At 33.5% G+C, this 14,410-nt stretch overlaps 2 protein-coding genes across 2 annotated transcripts in view; one reads left to right on the forward strand and one right to left on the reverse strand.

The window, feature by feature from the left end:
* Window positions 1-14,410, forward strand: part of LOC143054844 (cyclic GMP-AMP synthase-like receptor 2) — a 109,718-nt gene that overhangs the window by 72,778 nt on the left and 22,530 nt on the right. The window lies entirely within an intron of this gene.
* Window positions 6,830-11,265, reverse strand: LOC143054846 (biogenesis of lysosome-related organelles complex 1 subunit 5-like). The gene is made up of 5 exons (XM_076227903.1): window positions 11,184-11,265; window positions 9,710-9,792; window positions 8,957-9,086; window positions 8,052-8,104; window positions 6,830-7,068 (listed from the first exon to the last, which is right to left on the reverse strand). The coding sequence occupies exons 1-5, from the start codon at window positions 11,206-11,208 to the stop codon at window positions 6,889-6,891; spliced, it is 471 nt and encodes a 156-aa protein (XP_076084018.1). The 5' UTR covers window positions 11,209-11,265; the 3' UTR covers window positions 6,830-6,888.

A 14,410-nucleotide genomic window follows, 5' to 3' on the forward strand; every position in this document is an offset into this window, starting at 1 on the left:
GAGATAGTAAGATATTTCAGCCAAAGATGTGTTTGGAAAAAACAGTACAAACACAAGTAAAATATTATAGAGTTTGATGTGTTTTCAATTGCTTTTATTGGGTCCTTCACCATCTTTGCGAAAGTTTCAAACAATATTCATGAATTTGTTGTAGTTTGTAATTCGGAATCCTCTGAAAGTTTCAGGGTTGTATTTCTGTTAGAAAATCAAGAGCCCCTTTACTTTTCCTAAAAAAGATTGTATGCAGTGATCCCCCAATTATGCAAATTTGATGGCAACGACCAATTGAAGGAAATCTTAGAAATGTTCTTGGGCGTAGTACATGTGACTTCTTAAAAAAGCCATGCATTGCATCTTCACCGAGATCATCCAATCAGCTTCAATCATTAAAATCGTGCAAAATTCGTCCTCCTCGTGGCATTTCCTCCCAGTTATCCCAACTGAAGGATGGCATATGTAACTCATGGAAGAAGAGGTGGACACATTTTGATTTACAATGGTTTTAAGTACCAAAATAACAATACCAGACTCGATGAACTACATTGGAGATGCTGGCGTCCTGCATGCAGAGCCCCACTTAGAACAAATTTGTTCAATTTTTATGAGGAGGAACCAAATATAAATGTACTTCATGTGACTGTTATCGAATTTAACTTAACAATTAATCAACCAATATATCTATATTTCCAAACTTTTGCTGTAAAGTCTTAACACCTTAGTCCGATTATCTAAAATATCGATTGACAAACTCATATAAAGTGCCCAGAAATACTATAATCGCCCGAGTTCACATACCCTTTATGTACATGTTTCAATTATTGAATTCGACGCTTTTACCGTCGCTAAATCATGCGCATACCTATTAAAAGTTCCTGCCACTTCATTAGAAGTCCTTTTAAAAAAAAATCTCTAGTTTAAGGTGTATTGGAGAATTAACTTAAAATGATATAACTTTTTCATACTTCGCCAAAACGTAGTATTGATTGTGATATGTTCAAAAATAGAATAAAAATGATAGGCCACTGAGTATTTACTAAAGCTACAGGTCGTGGCACAATGACACATTTTATATAGATTATACAGAAAAAAATCATTATGTGATTAGAAGCTAAACTGAAAGACATATAATTGTAAAATAAAATACGAAAAGATAGCTTTTACAAAATGCTTTGAGAATATATAAAAAAAAAAGATAGTGTTACCGTATTTTTCTCCGGTTAAAATACGAACTGGCAAAATTCATTTTGAGTCTTTCAGAAAACTCTTTTTCAGAGTTACCTCCCCTTAAAATGCCAATCTAAAAACATTAAAAATCAATCAAAAATAATCGATGCATGTAAATATATTAATGTTCATAAATTAACATCTTATTTTTTCATTCTTTTGAATGAAAACTCAAATTAGTTATCGGCATTTCTCCTCAAATTTTGCTCATTTGATTAAAAATCTGCACCTTAGGTTCTTTGCTATTTACAATAATTGGCGAAAGACAACCATACCACCTCAACCATTTAAAACTAAATATACCAAAACACTGTTTAAGTCTTAATTTAGTTAGGATTCAGATTGTTAGCCAATATTTAATCAAAATTGAAGTTTATCCTCGATATTGATATATCTCAGTAAATATCGTCAATATGATTTTCAAAAATAGTAACATCGAGGCAGTATCGTTTTCAAACTTACAATATTATCTACATGTATAATATACAAATGTAGGAGTTTTCACTCAGTCACTACGTTATATGGACCTGTAAGATTATATTGAACCTCGGACTTCGTCCTCGGTCTATATAATCTAAACAGGTCCATATATGATAAAGTACTGACCTGACCTCGTTAAAAGTCCATAAATAGTAAATATATCGAAGGATAGATACCTGTTTGACCGAGTAGTAATATGAATTAGGAAAACGAAATAAATCCACTAAATAAACTTCTGATCCTTTTTATATATCTTACTAAATTATGCTAGGAAACATAATTTGATATTAAAAACATCTTTCCCAGGTTGGTCAACATGATCATCCAGAGGACGAAGATTTGATTCGGAGTTCCAATATAAGACGACAAATGACGGCTGCGGTGGCGGATAACTCTCCTAACAGTTCGAGAGGCATATGACGATATAGCCCATCAGATCCCTCCAGCAGAAAGGGACAATATCCCTACGTATGACAGTGTCAGATCTTCTCTTGACCGAACAAGAAAAAGATACATGACGAGATACCAGCATCAATAAATGACGTCGACATTCGTGGACGCTGGCACGTTACGCTAGATGGGTACCGTTTTCTTAGTAAATTGGATAATGGATGGGGCATTGCTGTTTTTTGCACGACACAAGTACTCCGTTGTTAGGGTCAATGCAACGACATCTATATTGATGCAACATTTAAATCTACACCAGCTCCTTACAAGCAATTTCTAACCATCCATGGATTTTATAGGGACAGAGTTATACCACTTGTATTTGCCTTGATGACGGACAGAAATGTGGCTAATTATCGCCAAATTTAGGGACATCTGAAGAGACGATACTCCCGCCTAACAAATAACCAACTTACCCCTACCAATATAGTATCTGATTTCGAAACCGCTATAATGACTGCTGCTCATACAGACTTTCCAAATGCTCGTATCATAGGCTGCTTTTTTTCATTTTTGTAAAAGTGTTTGGAAGCGTGTACAACAAGGGGGGATTATACGTTCTAACAACAGAAGTGCAAGACTCAAAAAGTGCATTCGCAAGCTGATGGCCATAGCGTACCTCCCTGTAGCAGTTGTGCGACAGAATTTTCAATTCTTTGTGCAAGATGTAGAAACCAGAAATCTATGCAAGAGATATCATGGTTTGAGAGATCTACTGCTCTATTTTGAGCGCAATTATCTCAATGGTCAGTTCCAACCGGCAACATGGAATGTGTACAACAGGGACATGGACAATCGAACCAATAATCACGTTGAGGGTAAGTGGAAAATAAAGTTACGTCGACATAGTAAAAGACAATTAACTCTGTAATTTTAAACACATAATAACATCCTTATATCAAACGCATTTGTCTCGGTCCATAGGGTAAACTGTTTTTGACCAGTCCGTCCATCCGTCAGTACATCATGATCAGTTTTTATCTTGTCATCGTAGCCCCTTTGAAACAACTTTAAAGATCTCTTTACAATTGGAGATAAGAAATTTGATTTCTCCACTCGTAACTTCTTTCACACGTGAATTGAAGTAAAGGTGCATTATCTGTATTTTATAACTTTTGACAATATAGGCACACCTCCAGAAAAGCACACCTCATAAGTCGTGTCTAAATTTATAATTATTTTAATTTTCAACAAGATTTTTTTTTTAAAAGCATGGGTGTATAACGCACACTCTTATATACATCCATTTTTTTTCAATCAATATCTAAAAGTACCACCATATTTCCAATACTAATTTATCAACCACATGCACATATATAACCTTAAATTAGTTTAGAGCGAAGCAGTCAATAGCTTCTTAGAAAGCTAAAACTTGTTTTAATTCTAACAACGCCAGGATCCACTACCGGAAGCCCCCCTCAGCCAATCAAATAAACGTATTTCCTAATATGCAAATCATATAATGATCATTAACCAATAAGTTTGCGATTTAGAAACGTATGGAGCACGTGCTTAAACGGTCGCTTTTTTGTCACTAGATAGTGTAATCATATAACGCTCGAATACACTGAGCAGAAGACAAACGTGTGCTAGATAGTTATTGCCCATTTTCATTTAATTGTATTTGTTAAACGTGTAACATGTACGTAGTAAAATGAAAACTAAATTTATCCTGCGATCGTAGTCCCCTATTTTTGGATACTTGTTGTCATGGTTTCAGGTTAATTAACACAACGTCGTTTTTATTCTTCTTTTCAGGTTTTAACCACAGATGGAATACAACCGTTGGGAGGAAACACCCCAATATTTGGTATTTAATGAAAAAACTGAAAAAAAAGAAGAACGCAGATCGGTTCTTGGTATACAGGCAAGTAACCGCGGTGACAATCCGCCTACCCGGAGGCTAAAATATAGACGTTTAAAGGCTAGGATTGATCGATTGCAGGCCACATACAGATCGAGCTGGCAACAGAAACATTGAACAATATTGGAATGCAATGATATACACTGTTGCGCAATTTCAGTAAAATCGAAAATCGTTACTTGAACTTTGATTTGTTTTGTAATTTTATTGGGAAGAAGTAAACTCTAGAATATGTATGCCCCACCCCCACCTCAGAAAAATATGAATGACCAAGGCCTTGATATTTCTGTTTTATGCTGCAGAAAACGAAGATGTATGATATTATAGCGTGTTATTTCGAGCTAGGGACATTTCGGACCATACCAAACTTGAACCAATGCAAACTCTTAATGTATCACTATGAGGTTCTTTTACATTTTATATATTTTGGTTAAAAACAATCATGACAGAAAAAGATCCAAATTGAAGGTCAATTATTATGATATGTTGGTTTTACTAATTTTATAGTCATTTGTTTGTTCTTGTGTAATATAAAAATGAGGAGATGTTGTAATTGCTTGCCATTGAGGCAACTATCCACCAAAGTTTAACTGAAGTGGATGTAAGATATATAGGAAACCATACGGCCTTAATCAATGAGAAAAATCCATACCTTATAGCCCGTTAAGAAATGCCCCGAAATATGCAAGACCATCGTGGACTATTTAATAACAACTTCCGTAAAACAAATATGACATACATGGATCAAAGACCACCACTTATCTTCAGGCTCATGACTTGGGACAGGCACATACAGAATGTGTCGGGGTTAAACATGTCTAAACCCTCCCAAACCTGGACTTGCATACTTGATATAGTACAAATATAAGAACAAACTATAAAATACAGTATAACTAATTCCAATTCTGCACATACAAATAAAAAATGAAATAAAAAGAGGTGGTATGATTGCCAATTGTCTGTATTTAAGTTAGCAAGGAACTGTTGCGTCATATTTCCGTCATATTTCCGTATATACGGAATTCGAAGTCAATCCATACGGAAATAATTCTGTACATGAACAATGGTTAAAACATACAAGATTTCTGTATATAACATATACGTTATGAAATAGACCCTAAGACAGACGTTTTTACACTGATACCGCCCAATATTTATTTCTAACGTGTCGGACAAATGGGTTGTCGGATTAATGGGCTGTCTGATTAATAGGCTGTCGGACTATTGGGTTGTCGGACTAATGGGTTGTCTGAGCAATGGGCTGTCGAAACAATGGGTTGTCGGATTAATGAGCTGTCGGACTAATGGGCTGTTGGAATAATGGCGTGTAACCGTAATTAAACAGCAGACCAAGATAAACATATGAATCTTTAATTTCAATAATATCATTACATAGTTCAAAAGTAACATTCTTATCATACTTTATCTTTGAAAACATTACAATCTTTGTTTTTGATACATTAACAGTGAGTTTCCACTCATTATGGCTCAACAATAACATACAGTATCTGCATAAAACATATGAAGCATCCAGATCTTCTACCTTCTGAAATATGGCTCAACAATAACATACAGTATCTGCATAAAACATATGAAGCATCCAGATCTTCTACCTTCTGAAATATAAAGCTTTATACTAATAGTTTGGGCCCCAACTGCCACAAGATAGTAATATGTATGTCTCGCATACTGCAACTTATGTCACCGGCGAGCCAAAAACCTTCATAATTATGTGCTAATCCGTAAATCTCCTTCCAAAGATTCAGTGGTTCTCATTGTATGGAACTAGTTGACAACAAATACTGTACATTCAAATACAAATAATGCTATAAAAATACAAGTTTTTACTGTTTTGAAAACAATTCCATCCAACTTTTACAAAAATAACAAATTACTTAATTTGCAATATGACAGAACTTCCTTTAATTCAATGATCAGACATTTATATATGAGAGTGTGGTTAGAGGTTTACAGAATAGAGATAGTGGGTAAATAATATATATATATATATAAAAGAGAACCAGATGTTCCACAAGGCGCAGCTTTATACGACCGCAGAGGTCAAAACCTGAACAGTTGGGGAAAGTATTGACATAACATTCAAGCTTGATTTACAAATGAAGCTCTGAATTTGGATTGTGATTAAATAATTGACACAGCATAGATTTCTGACACAGAATGAATGTGGTTTAATGAACTTAAAATTATTTTTTTTTGCTTTTGAGCAATTCACTATGCTGTTGAATATTAATCCCCTCATTAAAAAAAAAATTGAAGAAATTTCCTTTTTAATTTCTGAAATCTGAATTGAAAAAATTGTACCCCCCTTCCAATTTTTTTTCATCTCCGACTTTCTTCCAAAAATAATCTCAATTCAAATTTCTGACGGAGTTTGCAACAATAACTACTCATTTAAATACATCATAAAATATTAAAATATAAAATGCCATAGTCATGGCTAATATTAATATCAATTAATTATAGTAACTTTAAATTTTTTTTTACAGCTAATCATCTCAGGACAATCATCATTTCTTAATACAAGCAGTGTAAGGGAGGTAATCAATAAAATTGAGAATGGAAATGGGGAATGTGTCAAAGATATATATAACAGTATTTTCCTTGTTGAAGACCATACTTTGACCTACAATGGTTTACCTTTACAAATTGTGACTTGGATGGAGAGTTGTCTCATTGGCACTCATGCCACATCTTCTTATCTTTATCTATAAAAAAATAAAGAATATGGAAATGAAAGACCTTCATATATCAACATCTGTAAAATGTCACACAACAAGTGTTTAAAAATATTCAACATTTTAAAATTTTAATAATAAATTAACAATATAATAAAGAACAAATATCTGTTTGTGTCATGCGCTTGCCATGGTTGAGTATCCTAACTTATCCTCTAAGTCTTCATAATGTGTTTTGAGACGTTCCACTTGCTGATTAAAATCTGTATCAATCTCATCACAATTGTGATACTGTTTCTTTAGGAATTCATCCCATCTCTCTTTCCTTGAGGCTCGGTTTTGTAACAGCTGTTTATTCTACAATGAATAAAAACATCGCATCGATTTTGAAAAAATAGGTAAATTTACAATTCTGAGTGTGTTACTAAGCAAATTGATAGATTTTCATCTATATTTTTATGCTTCATTTATGTGCATTATGTTTTCTGGTTTGTTTGTCTGTTTGTTTGTCCGTCTATTCATCCATCCTTCGGTTCGTTTGTCTGTCTGTCCTGCTTCAGGTTTAAGTTTTTGATCAAGGTAGTTTTTGATGAAGTTGAAGTCCATTCAACTTGAAACTTAGTACACATGTTGCCTATGATATGATCTTTCTAATTTTAATGCCAAATTATTGTTTTACCCCATTTTCACAGTCCATTGAACATAGAAAATAATAGTGTGGATGGGGCATCTTACGATCTTAGTTAAAATTCCTTGTTTCACTGTGCAAAGTTTCATGTGTGTACTCGAAGAACTCTAACAATATGTTGATGTATATCAAATCAATATGAGTAAATGTATTAATAACATTACCAAAATTTAGAGTTGTGGTAAATAAATTGATATAGGAAGATGTGGTGTGAGTGCCAATGAGACAACTCTCTATCCAAATAACAATTTATAAAAGTAAACCATTATAGGTCAATGCACAGCCTTCAACACGGAGCCTTGACTCACACCAAACAAAAAGCTATAAAGGGCCCCAAAATTACTAGTGAAAAACCATTCAAACGGGAAAACCAACGGTCTAATCTATATATATAAAAAAGTACATTTACTAATTTCACATTTATTCAAATGGTAAGTGAAAGTTTGGAGGGATCATTGATGGTTTTGTTTTTACTAAGTTTGCTAGTTACTTTAATACACCACAAGGTAGTAGGAAATATTTTGTTAAATGGTTGATTTTAAAGTTGAGTTATCTCCCATATTTGGAATTAAAATAGAAAGATATGATTGCCAATGAAAAAAGTCTCAACCAGACAACTTAAGAATGATGTAGAGGTTAGAAACTAGTTTACCTCAAGTATTTCACCATCTTCTATTTTTCTGCACATTTCTGTTGCAACTTTTACTGAAATAAAAAAAAAATGATTTAAAACAATATATTTCATTTAGAAAAACCAGACTTTAAAAATCTATCTGATGTAAATCTCATGTTTTTTCTAATTTTTGAAGGCTGTATTAGAACCTATATAATATATGAATTGCTTATACCTTTTTCATTTGAACTCTGATAGCAGGGGTGGATCCAGCCATTTTAAAAAGGGGGTTCCAACTATATGCTCCCTTTCAAATGCATTGATTGTCCAAAAAAGGGGGGTTTCAACACCTGGAACCAAATACCCCCCTCTGGATCAGCCAATGGATAGATAGTTGTCTTATTGTCATAACACCGGATCTCCCTATTTTATTTCAAGTTAGTGTATGATATGTCAAAGTCCCAATAACTCTGGAATGGCTGCCACAGATCTTAAATAGACTCTTATCTCATTGACACTTTATTCCTCACTTCAATTCTAAATTTCAAGTTAATTGTCATCCCTTACACTCATTGTACATGCATTAAAAACTGTCTAAGAGAAATATAACTTTCAAAATATAACCATCTTTATTTTGAATACATATGATTTCTACAATTTTGACTGTTACCCACTATACATACAGAACACTTTGATACTGACAATCCAGAAAGTAATGTGAATGTAAAAAATTACAGATTAATGGTAAAAGTTAATGAGATTGCAAATTTTTTGTGAAAAAAGGCCAAAAATAAAATTCAAATAGTTTCATGTTGCCTACTGTACCTCTACCTGCCTGAAAAAAGTATGACACAAATTGTTTTTATTTTCTTTTTTTTATAGATTTTTTCCTGCTCTAACATTATTTTCCTTTGTAAAACGTGTAATTTTGTTGTTGGCCATACCTTTGGCAGACACATCAGGTAAGAAGACCTGCATAGCTTTCAGACTCTCTGGGATCAGTTTTTCGTTCATTTCTTTAACATTGTCTAAAACTTTTTCTAATCTCTCTGGTTCCCTGTTTTGTCTTTTATCCTGAAAAAGCAAAATGAAATAAATAACAGCATCTGAGTCTGATATTACACTTTACTACTTTACAGATTAAGATGTGCGCTGTCTTTGAAAGATCCCTAATAAATGTATGTACATATTGTCCATGTTGTCCAGATCCTGACAATAGTTCAATACTAATTAGGTTATTGGTGTCTTCTAAGTCTTTAAAGGACAGTCTCACAGGGCTAGACTAAAAATGTTGGCCTTAAGTCTCTGTCCTTTGTAAAAATTTATTATTTACTCTATTTGGTCCTGCCTTTTTTTTTTTGTTACTTTAATTACATATCCTAATTTTTTTTATATAAATTGTGATCATGACACTTGTTTATGAAGTAGCTCATCCTTCCTTACTTTTTAAACTCAAAACTCCTATCCTGCTATTTTTTTAAAATTTCATCCAAGCCTAGGTTTGTAGTTCAGTTGTTTGAATGTGAGTTTCTTTTATTTCTATACTTATCCAGCACTATTCCCATTAATAAATAAAAACCTCACAATCATTTATGAATTTACAGTAGAAACTTCCTTGAGATCTGATCAGTGGAATTTACAGTAGTAACTCCCTTGAGAACTGATCTGTGATGAACAGGATTCTAAAACATACTCACCTCAAATTCTTGTACAAAATGGTTGATATGTCCTTGTAACACTGGTCTGTGGTCCAGTAATCTTGCATGAATCTCATTCACATCTATGGTTTAAAATTGAAAAAAATTCATCAATACAATAGTTATTAATATTGTGTAACCGGAGAGTACTTATTTACTCTACAAATTCATATCTTCACCACGGGGATTCGAACCCTGGTCGTCTGGGTGACAGTCAGTGCGTTAAGCCACTGAGCCAAAGAATTGATTCCCTAGCTCAGTTGATTAAAACTGGCTATATATGTTCTACCTGTACTGAGGGGAAGCAACCCCGCTACACTATTCCCCCACCACAAGAGTCATCATATCTTCATATATGACTCTTAACAACACAAACCCTGGCTATATTCCAGATAACCATCATGGATTTTTTAGTTGGGCGCCAAATGTATTCGGAGAGCACGTATCTACTCTACAAATTCATATCGTCACCACCGGGATTCGAACCCCATTCGTCTGGGTGACAGTCAGTGTGTTAACCCACTGAGCCAAAGAATCGATTCCCTAGCTCAGTTGATTAAAACTGGCTATATATGTTCTACCTGTACTGAGGGGAAGCAACCCTGCTACAATTGCATTTCTTATTTCAAATTTTGGGGTTGGGAGGGGGGTCCAGGGGTTGGAACCCCCCTTTTTTTGGGACAATTAATGCATTTGAATGGCAGCATATAGTTGATAGCTGATAATACTAGTACTAGATGAGACTCCACTCTCCAGTTTATCATATGATGTATGAACGCAACAAATAATGAGACTTTCCAATATACAAAATGTACTGTTTTATCTGCAGTATAAATGACCACCCCCTGGAACCGCCTCTGGTCAATTATTGTAATTGTAATTTCAACGGTTTTCACAGATGATACTGGATAATATGTTCCTTACATCGTAACCAAAATCCCCTTCCCTTTCATGAATGTGACCTACTGAATTAGACTTTTTACCGGATTTGTTATATCATGAGCAACAGGATGGGTGCCACATGTGGAGCAGGATCTGCTTACCCTTCCAGAGCACCTGAAATCACCCCTAGTCTTTGGTGGGGTTCGTGTTGCTTATTCTTTAGTTTTCGATGTTGTGTCATGTATACTATTGCTTGTCCTTTTCATTTTTAGCCATGGTGTTGTCTAGTCCAAATAATTATGACGTTTGGCAAGGCTATTTTCATTTTTTTTCTGGGACGCCTTCCTACAACGTCGTAGGAAGGCGTCCCAGAAAAAAAAAATTAAAAATAGCCTTGCCAGACGTCATAATTATTTGGACTAGGTGTTGTCAGTTTATTTTCGATTTACGAGTTTGACTGGCCCTCTTCAATAAAGTTTCACCGTCAGGGTTTGGGCCTGAGTATTCCGACTCACTGGTAAATAAAAACACAAATGTTAAAAAAGGCAAACATGTAACACGATCTCAATAAGACAAAAACAGATAAAGTTACCTTTAAATATTGTTTGGTCAATCATGTTTTAGAGAAAGCTCCGCCCACTTTTTGTTGTATCAACGTCAAAATAGTTCTTTACAATCGCAATAAAAGTAGCCTTTTTCAGGGAAAACGGTACTATTTATTTTGCCATTGGCGACAATGTTAACATTTTCTAAATTTACCACTTTTTAAGATAAAAACCTGGATAAAACAGTTATATGTTGTGTTAGTACTTTATTACTCTGTTTTAAAAATTAAAGCCAAATAGTATCATGACCAACTTCCAACGGAGCTTGTTTATGTTATCTATGCCCACCGTCATTTTGCACCAAATTTATGAAATTTTGCAAGTCTTTTCGAATAATTCTCTAGAAAATATTTCAATAGGTTTTAAAATTTATATTGTAAATATACACACTGCAGTTATTCATAGATAAATAAAAAATATATTGTACCCTTACATCCAATCACAGCGCTCCTAATTTGACTTCCTTCACCTGCCTTGGGTACACAAAGGGCCAACCTAATGCTGGGAAAATTAAATACTACCGTTTTCCCTTCAAATGCGTGTATGATCCTTTTTTGAGTCTTAAACCGTAATCGGATTTTATCCGGAAATAGATAAACATTGATTAAACAAATTGAGCTTTCTAAAAAAAACGGTGCACTGTTGCACTCTAGCCAACTTTAAGATAAATATATGTGTGCGCCACCACGTGGTTGTTGATTTGTAATAATAGTTGAAATGTGGTATTTTTATAAATATTGATTGATATAAAAAAAAAATCACTTTACTAAGAACTATACTTTTTTTTAAATTAAAACCTTTACAAATAGACTCGACTCTAGATAGAGGAAATAGAGGTTCAAATATAAAATACAGATTATGCATTTTTGTTAGGCAGTGGCTATCCTACCTTCTCCGGCAAAATAGCGAGTTATATAGGGTTTACCTTTTGCAATTTTACAGGTTTCACTAAGATAAAAATAGAAGTTTAGGAATTAAAAATAGAAAAAAATATAAAAACATACCGTGACTTGAATAAGAAATCTCTATACAACTACCGGTATGTCTTCTTTAAACATTTATAAAACAAACTTGAATATTAAAATTAAGAAATAATTCATGGAAGCCATAGATTTGTTGGAAATTTACACATGGCCTGGGCCGTGATATTCGAATTTTATCCTGAGCGTTAGCGAGGGATAAAATTAACGAATATCACGGCCCAGGCCATGTGTAAATTTACAACAAATCTATGGCTTCCATGAATTATTTCGATTCTAATAGGACAAATACGATCATTAAAAAACTGAAGCGATGATGCGTATACCGTGTGTGTGGCTGTTCTATTTTACCCACTGTTCGATAAATGTAAAACAAATCTGACAAACCTGCATGAATGATTTCTTAACTAACCGCTAGAAAAAATGTGATTACTTTTTTTACTTCTCAGTAAACCCAACATTTGCAATTTTAGATTTGCATTTTTTATCGTAAGTTACCGTCAAATTCACTGTTGACATGTTGTAACCAAGGAGCCGCCATGTTGACTTGCTGAAATCAGTAAATGTGCGAATATTGCAATAGAACAGAAAACTAACAACACCTACCTCAATACTTTATTTTAATGCAATTGTATCCGAGTTTAGAAGGTAAACGCAATAGAAAAACCTTCAGCTTTGACGTTTTCATTCGTATGACGTCATGTTTTGAGATGACGTTCATGCGCAAAAATCATTACTGGAATTTCGCGGAATTTTAATTTGTTTTGTTTTTGTCCATTTTTCCGTTCTCTAATGTGTAAATTCTTTTTGTTATGCATCAGAATCAGAATAAATGTTCTGTAGGGTTTTATTCAATTGTAATTGTTAACACAGCGAAATCCACAACCGTTTACACATAGGTTACGATACATGTGGATTTACGTGGGAGGCATATTTAAACAGCCATTTGTGTACTGTAACATCTTGGAGTCTGCGCTAAGTATAGATATATCGAGAATTTTATCACGGTGTTGTTTACAAAGCGAAAGAAGCACGTCATATTAGAATTAATATTTACTTTAATAAGAAGTCTCTAAAAACATGTCTTCTTATATAAAAATTTGATACTAGTACTTTAATTTGTTCTTTTATAGGAAGACTATAAATCTTTCTTTGAAAACAATATTTAATACACATAAGTAAACATACGAACCCATGTGAAAAATTGACATTCTGTTTAAAATTGTAAGATTTGCAGATATATACATTTCAGTTTTCAACAGTCATAGAATGCTGCCAATGCGCCTAGATTTGTATGCATCGATGTACACTATTTTTTATTATTCTTTTAATATTTTATTGCATCATAGACTATAGATAATCATGAAAGCTTTGTCTGATTTAATTTTTCATGAATTTTATAGACCTCGTTTAAAGGTTTCGAAGTTCTCAAAAACCGGCTGTAACTCTTCATATTAGCGCTAAGCCGAAAATCAAGATTGTTTGATAAGTTTGTTGTTTTCCATTTTCAAACGTTCAATATTCAACAGAAATTAACGGATACATATATGTACAAGTTTTAAATGAGTGCACTTCATCAAAATTGAATGACTAGGAAGGCAACGCGTTCAAAAAGGTTATTGACATCTAGCCACATACATGTCATTTGTGCATGAATATTTTCCTTCAAAAATATACTTCATATAGTCTTGATTAAAAATCTGAAATAAGACCGGCAAAGTAGCAAAATTCTAAAGAAATCGTTATTTTGCAGGAGCCGGAAAAATAGCACCTAAGAAGCTATTTTGACTTTTTGTTAACATTGCATAGGAACTTGTGAAATTGTTCAGCAAACAAAATCGTGCATATTGTAGATAAAATCGTGCATATTGTAGATAATTAAATAAATTAAAAGCGTATCAATAATTCAGTGATATTTCAATGATAAATTTCAGTGTGCAATTTTCGACTGAACTAAGGTAAATACTACATATTACAAGTTTGACTGTCATAACAATTAATGCTATTGACACTACTAATATGTCGAGGCAGTCAACTCCATGCATGCAAACACTTATTATATAATAAATCTCATATTTGCATAAAATATCTGCCACTGAACGTTAAGCAGATAACAATCAATCAATATTTGTATAATAATCGAATTGTATAACACATGTATATCTGCCATGTCTCCATGTTTCTGTCACAAAATAAATATGTGAAGCGAGCTTATGTGCATGTTTTTTATTTGC

The sequence above is a fragment of the Mytilus galloprovincialis genome, chromosome 12, assembly GCF_965363235.1.
Source record: "Mytilus galloprovincialis chromosome 12, xbMytGall1.hap1.1, whole genome shotgun sequence".
Classification (NCBI taxonomy): Eukaryota; Metazoa; Mollusca; class Bivalvia; order Mytilida; family Mytilidae; genus Mytilus; species Mytilus galloprovincialis.